At 31.7% G+C, this 18,596-nt stretch overlaps 1 protein-coding gene across 1 annotated transcript; it reads left to right on the forward strand.

Annotated features, from left to right (window-relative positions):
* The first annotated feature begins 415 nt into the window (after positions 1–415).
* LOC130449127 (uncharacterized) lies at positions 416–9,947 on the forward strand. Its single transcript, XM_056786813.1, has 3 exons — positions 416–831; positions 899–3,251; positions 7,783–9,947. The coding sequence occupies exons 1-3, from the start codon at positions 520–522 to the stop codon at positions 9,045–9,047; spliced, it is 3,930 nt and encodes a 1,309-aa protein (XP_056642791.1). The 5' UTR covers positions 416–519; the 3' UTR covers positions 9,048–9,947.
* The last annotated feature ends 8,649 nt before the right edge of the window (positions 9,948–18,596 follow it).

Consider the following 18,596-nt stretch of genomic DNA (forward strand, 5'->3'; position numbering starts at 1 on the left):
CTATTATAAATATATAAAGAATCTTTCACCTATTTGATATTGCAATTTTTTAGTTTAATTAGTAATTTCGTATTGCATAAAATGTTTATTATAACCATATACCCTTCTCTTTAAATGATATCACAGCATCTGTTGCCTTTCTTTCCTAACACTGCGGCATATTACTCACACTGTTGCCACATCTTATTTTTTATTATTAAAGCGAATGAAATGACAGAAACATTCTTGTTTCAAATATAGAATATATTATAAATCTTGAGTTTGTTAATAAGTACATAACAATAATTATGTTTTTTTTATCGTCGAAGTGTATAAGCAGGAACCTTTAAATGCAGAGATAATAGAGATAGTATTACAATTACAAAGAGCACTCTGGTGTACAATACCAGTGTACAAAGTTCAAGTAAAAAAAAACAAGCTAATAACTGATAGTTAACACGACAGATGATGTCATTAAAATTAGTACTGACATATATTTGAATTTTTGTTTGGATATTGTAAATATTTCTTCGACTAATAATGACCAAGACTCTTGTTACAAATAATAAAATGCAATATGGCAAAATTCTAGAAGAGTGCAAAAACGGAAATTTCGAAATAACCTTTGATTATATTACTGAAAACTTGGAAGGACAGTTGGATAGCAAAAAAGCTCTGAACATTTTAATTGCCTGTTGCAACGCCTGTGTTTATTGTAAAGAAACTATATCGGAAGATTATCTACTTAGAATATTGAAAATTCTGTCTCCGATTCTAATAAAATTAAAAGAAACTGATATTGTTAGTTACGTTCAGTCACTGTATCACTTTATCAAGTTCTTCATTCATAAGGTAATTTCTTTCTATTTCTATTTGTGGTTACTTATAGCAATTATCAATTAAAATTTTTGTTTCTTAGGGTCAGTTAGAATATGTTATAACCATAGAAGATATTGCACAACTACCAACAAAAAATTTATCAAAAAAACTAATAAATACTTATAATAACATCGCAAGATTATTACACAATGTAGTTGCAAAGTCTGTAGTAGAAGATAATATTTGTAATGAAATATTATTTAAACTTAGCAGACTTATGCTAAGGATAAGCATACAATTAGGGGATTCTTCAGAAATAGCAAATTTATCTTTGAGTTGTTTCAAACATTTTTGTATCAAGTTATCAGTTGAATACCAAATTGATTATTATAAAGAAATTCTCGATTTACTTGCACAACATCGGATAGGACTAAAAACGAAAGACATTGAAAGAATTGTAATAAATCTCACTTCTCACTTATTACATAGTATTATAAATACATATGATTTTGAAAAAGGATTGAAATTTCTAAACGAAGTAAACTCCAGATTGATAAATGTCTTAAATAGTGAAAAATGTCAACAATTTCAACAAGGACTGCAGATATGTTTGATTCTTCCTTGTCGGGCATTAAAAGATAAATTTTCAGGAATTAATAAATGTATGGAATGTATGGAAAAAATTGATCAAATGGATTTTGAGTTTAAGAAAGACTTTGTTTCAAATTTGAGTAAAATGTTACAAATTTTGAAGGAATATTACACAAATATTAACCCTAAAGAATGGGTATCATTTTCTGAAGATGTGCAATTGCTATTTTTTAAATGCATAGTAAAAGTCGATTCATTCTTGCATATTCCAGAAGTCGAAGGGGGAAATGTGTATTTTTCTAATGCTAACGTTATGTTTTCTCTGATTAAAAATGCGAATAAAAATACCAGTGGAAGTGTGAAATACCATCAGGAATGCGTTAATTTAATAAAAATATATTTAAAATTTATAAACGACAATAAGAATACTAAGAATTGGCCTAAATATTGGAACAACTTGGCAGCGGAAATTTACAACATTGGCATACATTTAGTACAACAAGATTGTAATGAAACAGCAAAATATTATTTTTGTCTCATAATCAACAATTTCATAAAATCAGAAGATAGAAAAACTACAATAGTTTTAAAATACAATATTCTAAAATCAGTTTGTGCATTATTAATACAAATATATGCCAAACATGGTGAAAAATGTTTGGGGTTCATTTCCTTGGGAACAATATTATGCCCTGAAAGTAGAGATTCCTTCATGACTAATTGGATAACAACAAAGTATAATCTTAAAGAAAAAGCTCAAACATTAAATTTGGTTACAGCTTTGGATGTTTTAGAAAAAGAAATACCGGCATTAAAATTAGATGTATCAGAAAAACAGTTTTTATTGTGTCTAGAATTGGATAATTATAAGAAAAAATGGAAGAGCAAAGTTCCTATTGTATCGGTTATAAAAGAATTAAGAAAAATATCCGACAACGATTACGTAGCGAATGTTATAGTAAACATGTTTGCTGATATAGAGTTGCCGCATAACGAAGAGTTATCTAATATAGTAGCAGATGTCTTGAATAAGCACAAAAATGATAATACGAACGTTACCTCACAAATTAATTTAGCGATATTATATTATACACATTATAGATATTGCAATAAAAAAATTATTGCTAAAAATGCTGAAGATATGGAGAATACAGCATCGGTTGTTCCTATGGAAAATGAACAGGATCTTAATGACCCCAAAGATGCCTGCGATGTAACATCTTCATACGAGAGTTTGCACGTCGAGGTTTATAGAGAAAATTTGAAAAATATCGAAAAGTCGTTATCTATTTTTACCACAACAGTGCCATTATTAAAAACTGATAAAATTGAATATTTTCCTCTTAATAAATTGTACAATATCTTAGTTAGAATATCTTCTGAATTCAAGTTATTGTGTTACAAATTGAAAGCAGTTCAAGCACTCGAAGCTGCTTTGAAAATTGCTCAACTGCAAAACGATAGCTCAAATATTATAAAAGCAATCGGGCTCATTTTAGAGCATGTAGACGAAAGTACTGAGGAATTGCTCAAAATGGCAGACGATCTCATTGAAAACGGATCTTTCTCAAAAATAGATCATATAGAAATATGTATTACATATTATATTAATAAAAGCAAACATTTATTGTACAACGATTTTGAAGAATCTTACAAGGTATTTAAAGAAGCTGAAAATTTATTAGAGCAAGTTAAAGATAAAAATTGTTCAAACACATTAAGAAGTCGACTGTTTCTTTTGAATTCTCAATTTAGTAAGCTGCCTTGTAATATTGGAATAGAAACACACAAAAAGAGTATTCTCATGAATGCGTATTTGGCCACGGAAATTATGTATGAAGAATATAGAAATAACACTGTAGGTGAGTGAATTTTTATTATATAGTAGTTAGTCTCACCTGTATAGAAAAATTGATAATTTTAAGTTCAAATTTGGATAGATGTATTGATTAGGTTGAGCCCCGATGAGGTCCATAGACCCACAACTGCACTTTCCTCACAGTCTAGAGCGGCCCTATTGACTGCACTACGTATTTTATTCCAAACCTTCTCCACAGCCCTAGGGACTGTATTTAAATATGTTTTACAGTTTGCTTGGACCGTTCTGGGTCCTTGAAACAATACTCATGATTTCAACTCCATTGTGAAACAAAACATTTTACATTCCAATTTTTTTTTGTTTTCTTAGACATAATTCAAACAATATTTGATTAAAATTTTTAATTTGAGCTACCTTCACATCACCTGTACCTATTTTTGGTGAATTTTGTTTTTAAGGGTATAAAAAAATAACAAATTATTGATACAATCACAATTGTTTATGTTTTTCACTGTACTCTACACAATCTCTTCCCACCTAGGACTTATTACATCAGGCATGGTGGTTTTAAGTTCTCTAAACCATGTAGAAATTATATTTCTTGACTGTCTCCTGATAATTTAGTGAGCAATTAATAAGCACCTCATTTTATGTCATTTTTGTACACTTTATATAAAAGCATAAATCATCGTTCAAAGGATAAGGAATTTTGTTTTTGTTTTTCCATACTACAAGTATGTGTACCTTCGAATAAATGAAATGATTTATTTCGTATGAAAAGCATAAAAAATTATGTCTTGTACGTTCATAGGACCGCACTGGGCGCTGGGGAAGATAAACTTTCACAGGGCACAAAGCGGGCCTATGGACCGCGCACAAAAACATAATTTTTTATGCTTTTCATACGAAATAAATCTTATTATGATTTCTCCTTTGATCAACACCCCATATGGAGTGTAAAAACTAAAAAAACTTTTTTAGGGCCTGGGGAAATTTCTTCAATTTTGCTTGGGGTTAAACGTATTAAAATCCAGACCTGTTATCTTAGTATTTAGATTAAGGAATAGAGGGCGCATCAGTAGTCCGAGTATGACATTGCACGTAATAAAACGAGTATTATTGCCTGCAAAACTTGTAAAGTCATTATTAAATTATACTGTGTATAACGTTCTAAACAAGAGTCTTATTAGAATACACGACAGTTGGTTTGGCGACGATACTAGATATGAACTAGGATTATGAATATTTGCAGCATCCAATCAAGGTCAAAGTTAATGTTGCGTTAGGTTAGGATTGAAACAAAAGTAAAAATAATTTGCGTGGTCTGCTCGTTATGAATCCGTCGTCAAAAAAATATCGCTTCCTTTTGTTGTTAAAAAAAAAACTTGTTTGTGCTGGGTAAAAATTGATTCATTTTTTTCTCACATCGATCATTATTTTTTCAATTAGAGGGCACCAAAAGATATAATAGTTTATTGCTGTCAGCACGTCTGATACGGGCTGCTGCGCATGCTCAGTGCACCGCCGGTTGCATATCTACACGGCTTCCCTCGCTCGCCACAATTCATTCTGTGGACTCAGTTTCGATTCCTAGCAAGTCAACTTTTTATTATTAATATTGTTTGGAAGAATAATTAGTTTGATATAATACCTATAAGGGGAAGACTACGATTTCCGTGGCGTCGCGATTTAACAGCTTAATTATGCCAAAATAAATCATAATTAAGAATGAAATTTTTTGATATTTCGCTTCGTTTTCGAGATATCGATATTTAAAGTTGTAATCAAACGTTTCAAATGAATATTTTATCACTTAAAATTCAATATGAATCTTGTAATTCAATAAACAAAAGATTATTTATTTGATTTTTATATTATTTACCCTGATACTCCAAAATTATATTGAAAAAAACAGATTTTTATAACAAAATATACCATTTTTAATAATTTTCATCACTCTGTGATGAATATAACTTAACATTCGTTATATACTTGAATAATTTGATGTTTTTCATAAAGAATTGTCGGTTGTTTTACATTATTTATAAAATAAAATAATCCGCAAGCGAAGGAAATTTTAGCTGTAAAAAATTCACGATTTTTTACAGCTAACTTTTTACACTCAAAGCGCCCTACGAGAAGGTTATGTTAGGTTAGGTTTATATATACAAATATTAAATAAAAATAAATTTTTTAAACTTCAAGTATCGATATCTCGAAAACGAGGTGAGATATCGAACAATTTTATTCTTCAATTTCGGCTTATTTTGGGTCGTTTTGCAATAAATTTTTTACAGTATTATGCTTTAGGAGGAAACATGTTTGATAAACACAATATTTTTATTACAATCAGATGTAAAGATATCTCTTGTGATTTATGTATGAAGCAACTAAATGCTAAATGAATATTTATATATTGTCATGCATAAAATAACCTCAAAATATGTAGAATCTTCTTTCTAGAATCTTTTTGTATTTGAACGTTTGTGTATTTAAAAAAAAAGTATGTAAGTAGAAATAAAATAAATCCTATTAAGTGCAATAGAGTAAATTACATGTATCATCGATATAAATAGCAGTACGTTATTTAAATAGCAGAGATTACGTAAAATTAATTCTAAAAAAACTAGTTTTGAGCAAAATATTGTATACATCAATCATAATTTTTTCACCCTAATCATAATACTGTAAAAAATTATTAGGTTGCAGCTGTTGCAGTATTAAATCAAACTAATTATTCTTCCAATCAATATTAATAATAAAAAAAAAAAAATTTGAGATTTTTATAAGTCTTCATTCGTTAAAAAAGGACAGAAATATATATTTTGATATTTTCGTCACCTACAACCACCTACCAGGACCTAACTCCCTTATTATAACCTGGAAACCAAGGGGTATTTACCACTAGGGGATAGGGTGGTTATTCGTTCATCGTGGTCTCAACCTACCTACCCCACGTAACGAATCACCCCTTTTGTTTGGTTGATTCTAACGCCTTAATCAAGAACTCTGTGGACAGTAACACACTCACTGCTGGTTTTGAACTAACTGGGGAACTAGTCGCCTGGACCTTGTAATTATGGTGAACCTATTGGCGGGAGGGGTAATTAATGTGTGGAGATCGGCTTCTCGGGAGGTATTAGAAGAAATGTTTTTGTTGGCCTAAGTCATATTGGAATGTAGTGGATGAAGAAGGTGTTTCCAAGTTGTCCGCAATCTCTGGCTATCGTCCCTTGTGTTCCCTTTGGGGACATTTCGATAGCTTCTCGAATAATCCTGAACGGAGCGGAGTGAATCGATAGTTTTGGTTCTATTGAAATTGATTGTGTGTCCGGTATGGAAACGATGTTGGGCAAGGGTGGAGGAAATATCGGAATCAGTAACAGACAAGTGCTCCTTGGCTCTGACGAAAATACGTCGATTTATCTGGCCAATATAGCAACGGGGGCAATCTGAGCAGGGGATTTCGTACATTTCATGGTGTTAATTGGAATTTTTTGTCTTTAACGGATGTGATTAAGATAGGAGAGTGTCTAATTGGGTTTGAAGATTTCGCAAATTTTGTCTATTACATCTTTGATGTAAGGAAGGGACACCCTCAGTTGATCTTTCAAACTAGTGGAGAAGAAAATTTGTTCCGAATCAATGTTTGTCTCAAAAAATTGATGATGATGGGATTGAGTGTTGAGGAAACGTTGGGTTTGCGATAGACGGAGTGAGAGAAACTCTTCCATGGGGCCGAATGACCGAAGTGTCATCAATATATGGATAGTTTCTCTAAGTGGATGCTTCTCCGACTAAGGAAGACACAATGGCAACGATTTCTTTATCCTCAGAGATTCCAGCTCGGTTCTGCGCATTCTCAAGCATGCGCAGTATAGATAAAGTGTCTCGAACGACAGAGAAAATGAATATTGTCGGCACCGTAACTAGGGACGTTATTTCCCATATCAAATGTCCATATATGAGTATTACGTTTATGTCGTAGCCAATAACTTGGTCGGAGAGGGGAGGAGGATAGTGATTTATTGTCAAAACGGTTCATGAAAATGTTTCCTTGGATTATGAAGTAGATGTTGGACAAATAATGTTTGATGAGCGCGAGGTAATCTGGGGCGATGTGGTGACTAGTGTCTCGGACATATGTAAGGTTATTTAGTTTCATGAATAAGGACAAAACGTACAGAATTGCAGTGTTGGAAAGACCTAACCTTAAAATGAATAACTTGCGCAAACTTTCAAATTCAAATAGTATTTCAAAAGTCAACTGTCAAACATGAATCAGTGTTACCAACCATTGTCACGGTGTAATTTGCTTAATGTATATTTTTAACGATTCTATAAATAGTAAATACAAGGTGAAACAGAGAAAATAGTATAAAACACTCGCAACAAAAGGCAATTCCAGGATTACTTGTATTTTAATCGTTTTATATTTTCCCAGGCTTTTATTAGTAAATTTTCCATCAGTCCTTCACGTTTACTAAATTTCAAAAGTCTGGAACTTCGTATCGTGTATAACTTAACCTAACACAAAGTTGTCGATACTTTTTAATTGACAATTTTTTTATTAGGCGATCCTTACACAGTATCCTTATTGATTGAAGCCAATAAGGAGCTGGTTAATCTGTATCATCGTTGGAAGTGTCCGAAAGAAGTACGAGTATACGCCAAAGAAATCCTACTTCTAACACAAAAATTGGTCCTACCATTACAAACCGTTTCTTATTTGACGTATCTCGCACACGCCGATCTTCTGTCGAATTATCGAGAAGATTGTCAAGTTAAAGTGAAAGATATCGGTGCCATATTAGGTTGTAGAAACAAAGAAATCGGTCAAGCTGCTAAATATGTACCACGTTCACCATCGTCGCCTTCTTTTACGGTACCATCGTTTCGAATTCCGAACCATATATCCCATGAAAATAAGTGTGATTGTTATTACTGCGTTTGTTACGAATACCAAATTTTCGCTTTGGAAAACGCCAGACTCGGTGCCTTATTTAACGTTAAAGAACGTAATACGAACCTAGCTCAAGAATTTTTTCAAAGTGCCTTGAATTTATACGATTCTTATATAGCGAAGTATTTGAAAAGTAACCAAGTCGTACCTGATTTTATGCCAACTTACGGATACATTTTGTTGAATTATAGCAGTCATTTGTGGAGGACTAATCGCAAGAGTGAAGCTGGGGACTTTAATAAAAGGTTATTGACACTTTTGGAACCGAAGAAACTACAAAACGTCGATTTATATAACGAGGCTCTGTTACAAAAATTGAGCTACACGACCGATAATATAGTACCCGCACCTGTTTGCGAACTGCAACTCGAAATGGACCAATTACAAATTTCCGACGATAAAGCAACACCGAAAACCCCGGAAAATAACAGAAGCGAAGTTTCGGTTTTAATTGAAAAACCTACTTATACGTCAGTGGAAAAAAACAAAATGAAAAAATTTCCAATATTAACCTTTTCCCCGAGCGATTTAGCCAAAGAGAACGCGAACGTGGAACCGATCATTAAAATTTATTCTCGAAGTTCTGTTAGAAAAACGAAAACTAAAACCATCTCGCAAACACCGGTACCGACTTTTCCGGAAAATTCGACCTCCGGTACCGTTACAGAAAGTGTTTTGAGAACGCGTACGAAATTGCTGACGGAAAAATTAAAGCGATCAAGTAAAAAAACCGAACCGTCTACTAGTGGAAACCAAATTAAAAAAGCGGGAGAAAAATGTAGTACTGCCAGAAAGAATTTATTAAAAGAATTATCGGCACCTGAAAGTACTACCGCAAACGGTGCTATTAGAAGATCTACTAGAACTAGAAAGTAGTTTTTTACACACTTTCCATGTGTTATTTAAATTTTTTATCTTTTGAGAATTGATCAGTGACATTCTTTTTCAAATAGGCTTTACGTTCAATGATATTTGAGCCCCGGTGCGGCCCCTAGGCCCGCAACTAAACTTACCCCACAGCCCAAATCGGTTCTATGGACCGCGCCACTTATTTTATTTCAAACTTTTCTCACGACCGTATTTAAACGAGTGTTACAGTTTAGTTTGACCATTCTGGGTCCTTCCAACATTAATCTATTTAATTTTTTTTTTCATTTTGTTAGGCTTTCATCTTTTCATATTTTTTTTTTGTTTTCAACATAATTCAAATCTTTGAACCAAGTTTTTAATTTGTGCTACCTTTACATTACCTCGATCTCATATTTTATTTCAAATAAATTTTTCCTTGGATCCACACCTCACGTGAAGTGTACAAATAGAAAAAAATTTTTAGACCCGAGGGAATGTTGATTAATTTTGGTTGGGACTCGATTTTTTCATCCCAAATTTTCTTTTTCCATACTGCAAGTAGGGTGTACCTTCGAAGAAATATGATGAAAAAATTCTTTTCGATTGAAAAGCGTGAAAAATGAGCCGATTTGAACCTTGGGGAAAGTTTTAAAGGTAAACATTTTCGGGCCCAGAAGAAAGTTGATCAATTTTGGTTTGGGCTCAACATCTCCTACATATTTTCGAATATTTTGTCTTCTATCAAATTTTCTATTTCTTCTTCATATTAGTTTTTAGTTGTTTCCTAGTTTGTCGCCTTGTAGCCTCCGATAGCAGTTGTTTTGTTTTAAATGTACCATTGAAATTTCTACTTTTTCATTCATATTTAATTTTATTTATCTTATTCAATCCTTTACCTAGTAAAAATATATAAAATCCAGCAATTAGCATTTTCTAGTTCAGGTGATTTATTCGCTTTTTGCCCTGCTTTCCATCAATACAGCTTATAAAAATCGCAGTTTTATAATTTTTTTGTTCTATTGTGTTCCTAATACATGTTATCATAGAGCTGGTGTTACTAATGTATTTGGAAGTTATGATTTCAGCTATTTTGAACCTCTTCGACTGTATAATCATTATTCATTCATATTTCCCATGCTTTGACATGTAAATTTCATCACAGAACTCTGGTTGCATTTGGAAGTTCATGTTTCAGTCATTTTGGTCTCCTTCAATTTTATAATCATTATTTAATCATATTTTCCATGCTTTGTCAGGTAAATTTCATCACAGAACTCTGGTTATGCAGTTTTTCATCTTTGTTCTGTTATGTTCCTGATGTTGGAAGTACTGGCAGAACCAAAATACTAGTCATCACATGGTTGATGCTACAATTGCATTTGGAAGTTCATGTTTCAGTCATTTTGGTCTCCTTCAATTTTATAATCATTATTTATTAATATTTCCCATGCTTTGTCAGGTAAATTTCATCACAGAACTCTGGTTATGCAGTTTTTCATCTTTGTTCTATTATGTTCCTGATGTTGGAAGTACTGACAGAACCAAAATACCAGTTATCATAGAGTTTGTCTTACTAGTGCATTTGGAAGTTATTATTTCAGCCATTTTGATGTTCTTCAACTGTATAATCATTATTCATTCATATTTCCCATGCTTTGTTAGATAAATTTCATCACAGAACTCTGGTTATGCAGTTTTTCATCTTTGTTCTGGTATGTCCCTGAAGTTGGAAGTACTGACAGAACCAAAATACTAGTTATCACATAGTTGATGTTACAATTGCATTTGGAAGTTCATGTTTCAGTCATTTTGGTCTCCTTCAATTTTATAATCATTATTTATTAATATTTCCCATGCTTTGTCAGGTAAATTTCATCACAGAACTCTGGTTATGCAGTTTTTCATCTTTGTTCTGTTATGTTCCTGATGTTGGAAGTACTGGCAGAACCAAAATACTAGTCATCACATGGTTGATGCTACAATTGCATTTGGAAGTTCATGTTTCAGTCATTTTGGTCTCCTTCAATTTTATAATCATTATTTATTAATATTTCCCATGCTTTGTCAGGTAAATTTCATCACAGAACTCTGGTTATGCAGTTTTTCATGTTTGTTCTATTATGTTCCTGATGTTGGAAGTACTGACAGAACCAAAATACCAGTTATCATAGAGTTTGTCTTACTAGTGCATTTGGAAGTTATTATTTCAGCCATTTTGATGTTCTTCAACTGTATAATCATTATTCATTCATATTTCCCATGCTTTGTTAGATAAATTTCATCACAGAACTCTGGTTATGCAGTTTTTCATCTTTGTTCTGGTATGTCCCTGAAGTTGGAAGTACTGACAGAACCAAAATACTAGTTATTACATAGTTGATGTTACAATTGCATTTGGAAGTTCATGTTTCAGTCATTTTGGTCTCCTTCAATTTTATAATCATTATTTATTAATATTTCCCATGCTTTGTCAGGTAAATTTCATCACAGAACTCTGGTTATGCAGTTTTTCATCTTTGTTCTATTATGTTCCTGATGTTGGAAGTACTGACAGAACCAAAATACCAGTTATCATAGAGTTTGTCTTACTAGTGCATTTGGAAGTTATTATTTCAGCCATTTTGATGTTCTTCAACTGTATAATCATTATTCATTCATATTTCCCATGCTTTGTCAGGTAAATTTCATCACAGAACTCTGGTTATGCAGTTTTTCATCTTTGTTCTGTTATGTTCCTGATGTTGGAAGTACTGGCAGAACCAAAATACTAGTCATCACATGGTTGATGCTACAATTGCATTTGGAAGTTCATGTTTCAGTCATTTTGGTCTCCTTCAATTTTATAATCATTATTTATTAATATTTCCCATGCTTTGTCAGGTAAATTTCATCACAGAACTCTGGTTATGCAGTTTTTCATCTTTGTTCTATTATGTTCCTGATGTTGGAAGTACTGACAGAACCAAAATACCAGTTATCATAGAGTTTGTCTTACTAGTGCATTTGGAAGTTATTATTTCAGCCATTTTGATGTTCTTCAACTGTATAATCATTATTCATTCATATTTCCCATGCTTTGTCAGGTAAATTTCATCACAGAACTCTGGTTATGCAGTTTTTCATCTTTGTTCTGTTATGTTCCTGATGTTGGAAGTACTGGCAGAACCAAAATACTAGTCATCACATGGTTGATGTTACAATTGCATTTGGAAGTTCATGTCTCAGTCATTTTGGTCTCCTTCAATTTTATAATCATTATTTAATCATATTTCCCATGCTTTGTCAGGTAAATTTCATCACAGAACTCTGGTTATGCAGTTTTTCATCTTTGTTCTGTTATGTTCCTGATGTTGGAAGTACTGGCAGAACCAAAATACTAGTCATCACATGGTTGATGCTACAATTGCATTTGGAAGTTCATGTTTCAGTCATTTTGGTCTCCTTCAATTTTATAATCATTATTTATTAATATTTCCCATGCTTTGTCAGGTAAATTTCATCACAGAACTCTGGTTATGCAGTTTTTCATCTTTGTTCTATTATGTTCCTGATGTTGGAAGTACTGACAGAACCAAAATACCAGTTATCATAGAGTTTGTCTTACTAGTGCATTTGGAAGTTATTATTTCAGCCATTTTGATGTTCTTCAACTGTATAATCATTATTCATTCATATTTCCCATGCTTTGTTAGATAAATTTCATCACAGAACTCTGGTTATGCAGTTTTTCATCTTTGTTCTGGTATGTCCCTGAAGTTGGAAGTACTGACAGAACCAAAATACTAGTTATCACATAGTTGATGTTACAATTGCATTTGGAAGTTCATGTTTCAGTCATTTTGGTCTTCTTCAATTTTATAATCATTATTTATTAATATTTCCCATGCTTTGTCAGGTAAATTTCATCACAGAACTCTGGTTATGCAGTTTTTCATCTTTGTTCTGTTATGTTCCTGATGTTGGAAGTACTGGCAGAACCAAAATACTAGTCATCACATGGTTGATGCTACAATTGCATTTGGAAGTTCATGTTTCAGTCATTTTGGTCTCCTTCAATTTTATAATCATTATTTATTAATATTTCCCATGCTTTGTCAGGTAAATTTCATCACAGAACTCTGGTTATGCAGTTTTTCATCTTTGTTCTGTTATGTTCCTGATGTTGGAAGTACTGGCAGAACCAAAATACTAGTCATCACATGGTTGATGTTACAATTGCATTTGGAAGTTCATGTCTCAGTCATTTTGGTCTCCTTCAATTTTATAATCATTATTTATTAATATTTCCCATGCTTTGTCAGGTAAATTTCATCACAGAACTCTGGTTATGCAGTTTTTCATCTTTGTTCTGTTATGTTCCTGATGTTGGAAGTACTGGCAGAACCAAAATACTAGTCATCACATGGTTGATGCTACAATTGCATTTGGAAGTTCATGTTTCAGTCATTTTGGTCTCCTTCAATTTTATAATCATTATTTATTAATATTTCCCATGCTTTGTCAGGTAAATTTCATCACAGAACTCTGGTTATGCAGTTTTTCATCTTTGTTCTATTATGTTCCTGATGTTGGAAGTACTGACAGAACCAAAATACCAGTTATCATAGAGTTTGTCTTACTAGTGCATTTGGAAGTTATTATTTCAGCTATTTTGATGTTCTTCAACTGTATAATCATTATTCATTCATATTTCCCATGCTTTGTTAGATAAATTTCATAACAGAACTCTGGTTATGCAGTTTTTCATCTTTGTTCTGGTATGTCCCTGAAGTTGGAAGTACTGACAGAACCAAAATACTAGTTATCACATAGTTGATGTTACAATTGCATTTGGAAGTTCATGTTTCAGTCATTTTGGTCTCCTTCAATTTTATAATCATTATTTATTAATATTTCCCATGCTTTGTCAGGTAAATTTCATCACAGAACTCTGGTTATGCAGTTTTTCATCTTTGTTCTATTATGTTCCTGATGTTGGAAGTACTGACAGAACCAAAATACCAGTTATCATAGAGTTTGTCTTACTAGTACATTTGGAAGTTATTATTTCAGCCATTTTGATGTTCTTCAACTGTATAATCATTATTCATTCATATTTCCCATGCTTTGTTAGATAAATTTCATCACAGAACTCTGGTTATGCAGTTTTTCATCTTTGTTCTGGTATGTCCCTGAAGTTGGAAGTACTGACAGAACCAAAATACTAGTTATCACATAGTTGATGTTACAATTGCATTTGGAAGTTCATGTTTCAGTCATTTTGGTCTCCTTCAATTTTATAATCATTATTTATTAATATTTCCCATGCTTTGTCAGGTAAATTTCATCACAGAACTCTGGTTATGCAGTTTTTCATCTTTGTTCTGTTATGTTCCTGATGTTGGAAGTACTGGCAGAACCAAAATACTAGTCATCACATGGTTGATGCTACAATTGCATTTGGAAGTTCATGTTTCAGTCATTTTGGTCTCCTTCAATTTTATAATCATTATTTATTAATATTTCCCATGCTTTGTCAGGTAAATTTCATCACAGAACTCTGGTTATGCAGTTTTTCATCTTTGTTCTATTATGTTCCTGATGTTGGAAGTACTGACAGAACCAAAATACCAGTTATCATAGAGTTTGTCTTACTAGTGCATTTGGAAGTTATTATTTCAGCCATTTTGATGTTCTTCAACTGTATAATCATTATTCATTCATATTTCCCATGCTTTGTTAGATAAATTTCATCACAGAACTCTGGTTATGCAGTTTTTCATCTTTGTTCTGTTATGTTCCTGATGTTGGAAGTACTGGCAGAACCAAAATACTAGTCATCACATGGTTGATGCTACAATTGCATTTGGAAGTTCATGTTTCAGTCATTTTGGTCTCCTTCAATTTTATAATCATTATTTATTCATATATCCCATGCTTTGTCAGGTAAATTTCATCACAGAACTCTGGTTATGCAGTTTTTCATCTTTGTTCTGTTATGTTCCTGATGTTGGAAGTACTGGCAGAACCAAAATACTAGTCATCACATGGTTGATGCTACAATTGCATTTGGAAGTTCATGTTTCAGTCATTTTGGTCTTCTTCAATTTTATAATCATTATTTATTCATATATTCCATGCTTTGTCAGGTAAATTTCATCACAGAACTCTGGTTATGCAGTTTTTCATCTTTGTTCTGTTATGTTCCTGATGTTGGAAGTACTGGCAGAACCAAAATACTAGTCATCACATGGTTGATGCTACAATTGCATTTGGAAGTTCATGTTTCAGTCATTTTGGTCTCCTTCAATTTTATAATCATTATTTATTAATATTTCCCATGCTTTGTCAGGTAAATTTCATCACAGAACTCTGGTTATGCAGTTTTTCATCTTTGTTCTATTATGTTCCTGATGTTGGAAGTACTGGCAGAACCAAAATACTAGTCATCACATGGTTGATGCTACAATTGCATTTGGAAGTTCATGTTTCAGTCATTTTGGTCTCCTTCAATTTTATAATCATTATTTATTCATATATTCCATGCTTTGTCAGGTAAATTTCATCACAGAACTCTGGTTATGCAATTTTTTATCTTTGTTCTATTATGTTCCTGATGTTGGAAGTACTGACAGAACCAAAATACCAGTGATCATAGAGTTTGTCTTACTAGTGCATTTGGAAGTTATTATTTCAGCCATTTTGATGTTCTTCAACTGTATAATCATTATTCATTCATATTTCCCATGCTTTGTTAGATAAATTTCATCACAGAACTCTGGTTATGCAGCTTTTCATCTTTGTTCTGTTATGTTCCTGATGTTGAAGTAAATTTCAATAAAGAACTCTGATTCCAAAATCTTCCACCTTGATGTTGAAGGTACTGCCATTTTGTTGGCCTTTTTCAACTGTATAATCATCTTTATTCATGGTTCACAGGCTTCACAAGGTTAATTTCCTATAAACTATAACACAGAGATCTGGATCCACAGTTTCCCATCTTTTTTTAATGGTATTGTATTCCTGACTTTGAAGGTACTGGTAGAATTAACTGACCAATTGTGATTAATGTGTTTGAAAGTTCTTGTTTTGTTTATTTTGTTAGTCTTTTTCCATCGTATAGTAAATATTTATTCCTATACTTGCACAGGTAGATTTTCATATAAATTTCAATAGAGTATTCTCTGGGTTCTACGGGATTATGTGATATGTTATGCTGATAGTTTTCATAATAAATCATAATTTTTTACCCTTTTATGTGCCATTATATTCCTAATTTCCGATGTGGAATTTCCAGTTGTTGAAAACTGGAACTTCTACTGCATTTTTCTCTTTTTTCTACTGTATATAATTATTTATTTGCGATTTCCATGCTTTGGAATTGGAGTCCGTTTTCTTACTTTCATCTCAGCATTTTCATTTTTCCTTCTGTGCTATTGGATACTTATTCAGTTTTTTCTTTCTTTGAAAGCAGTGGCAGATCTAAAAAACTATTTATTACATTTGGAACTTCTTGTTTGGTTATTTTGTTGGTTTTCTTTTGCTCTATGTTAATTGTTTATTCATGGTTTTGATGTTTTTCCAACTAAATGTATTTTGATGCTGACACCTAGTGGCGATATCATTTTCTTCATATTTCACAGAATTTTTACTTTTCTTTGTATTTTATCAGAACCTTGTTGTTTTTTTCTTTTAAAGCAGTGGTAGAAGCAAAAGACCACTTGTCGGATACTTAACATTAATTATTTCTTATACAACATATTATTTTGGCCCTTTGGTTGTTTTTTTTCTCAATTATGTAATAAAAAAGATTGAATATTCTCAGGAACCTAATAGTTTTGAGAGTCTCCTAGTCATTTTTATTAATTTTTCAACCTAACTATATGTTTTCATATTTTTCTTCCAAAATAATTCAGAATTTCTGACAATTTTCTTTGTTTTATATAAGATTTGGTGCTGGTAAACAGTTCTCTTAGCTATCAGAACCATCAATCTTCTCAAAGACAAAAATTTTTGTTTGTACGTATTCTATTTTTATTTAAAAGAATTGAAAGAAAACTACCTAATTTTAATTATATTTTTGATATTTAGAAATATTTATATTGTTCTGTGTTGTATAGATTGTATAGCTGTAAAAATTTTGAATAAATAATTTATTTAAATCGTATTTTTATTTCCTTAACCCCATTGAATTCCGAAAGATTACAAATACGATCTATTAGAAACTCCTTCAATGCATATATTTAAACATAAACGTTCTCGTTGGCATCATTCACTATCCGTTTATCCCAATGCATACGTACCAATTTTTTATAAAATTAAACATGTTTATAAAAGTTTTAAGCATTGTAATAAAAAAAAGAGTATCCAACAATTTCCATATTAGTACATAACATCCTGTAATAAATATTTCATCTATTCTTTTTTACTTCATTTCATTGGCGCCACTTGTATTAAAAATAGGTAAACGTGTATTTTCAGCGAATTTAGAGACATTTGTAATGATACGATATAATCACACAATATTCCATGTAACACTTCAATTTCGTCTTGAAAAATAGTATCATCACGAGTAATTCCAGATTAATAATTAATCATAGATTAGGAAACAAGATAAATAGATCATTGGAAATAATTTATTAAATTTGATTAATTAATATGTATGTTTGTTTATAATGATTCATATGAAAAAAGAACGTATAAACTTTTACAGGTTATAAATGACAGATATTTTACATAGTTGCCACGTCGTAATTTTTTTCCAGGTGACATGAAATAATTATATATGTTTACTACAGTTACCATTCATAGAATATAATAGCAAAATTTTTAACGGTACTTTCTTTTGAATTGTTGTAGAAATAATATATCTTAAACTGTAATTAACTAATATAATTATTCAAAAACCACAAAATGGGAAAATTTTCACACTATTGCCTGATTTTGACAGTAAATCCTACAACATTGGATATTGGTACCGATGCTGCCAACATTTAAAATGTAATTTCGCTTAAAACATGAGCAATAATTTCATTTTCACTTAGGAAATTAAGATTTTATTTAATGGCTGCAATTATTATTACTAACGTATCAAAAAAAATTTCCATACACTGCATGATAGAAAATATATATTAGATAGAAAAAAAATCAATATCTAAGTAATAGTGTTTTTCTTGACAAATTTTCTTGATTTTATCAAGTTGAATGTCTTTTACAGAACTTTTAAAGCTATTAAATTGCCATTTACTAGTTCAGATTTGACTGATTCAGATTAATTCCCTCAAGAATTTATAATTCGTTATTAAATACAATAACGCAGTATACAATCTGGATAATATTAACGACGCCACTTTTTAGTTAATACGAATATGATAAGATGTTATCAATTATTTTTTTATGTGAAATTCTTCTTCTCTATTTAGATATTTGGACTTTGCGTAACTACTATATACGAGGGCGCGTCTGAAGTTTCCAACTTTTTTCGGGTGTAGAAACATCAACTGGATGGCCAAAACGTCCGGTACCATCCGTACCACTAAAATTGGTAGTACCGAACTTAGAGCATTTTTATGATTACCTTGGCTTCAGAAAAAGTAT

The sequence above is a fragment of the Diorhabda sublineata genome, chromosome 9, assembly GCF_026230105.1.
Source record: "Diorhabda sublineata isolate icDioSubl1.1 chromosome 9, icDioSubl1.1, whole genome shotgun sequence".
Lineage (NCBI taxonomy): Eukaryota > Metazoa > Arthropoda > Insecta > Coleoptera > Chrysomelidae > Diorhabda > Diorhabda sublineata.

Coding starts and splice junctions, on each gene's coding strand:
- LOC130449127 (XM_056786813.1), top strand. CDS start 520: ATGACCAAGACTCTTGTTACAAATAATAAAATGCAATATGGCAAAATT. Junction 832..898: donor TCAAGTTCTTCATTCATAAG/GTAATTTCTTTC, acceptor TTTGTTTCTTAG/GGTCAGTTAGAATATGTTAT. Junction 3,252..7,782: donor ATATAGAAATAACACTGTAG/GTGAGTGAATTT, acceptor TTTTTTTATTAG/GCGATCCTTACACAGTATCC.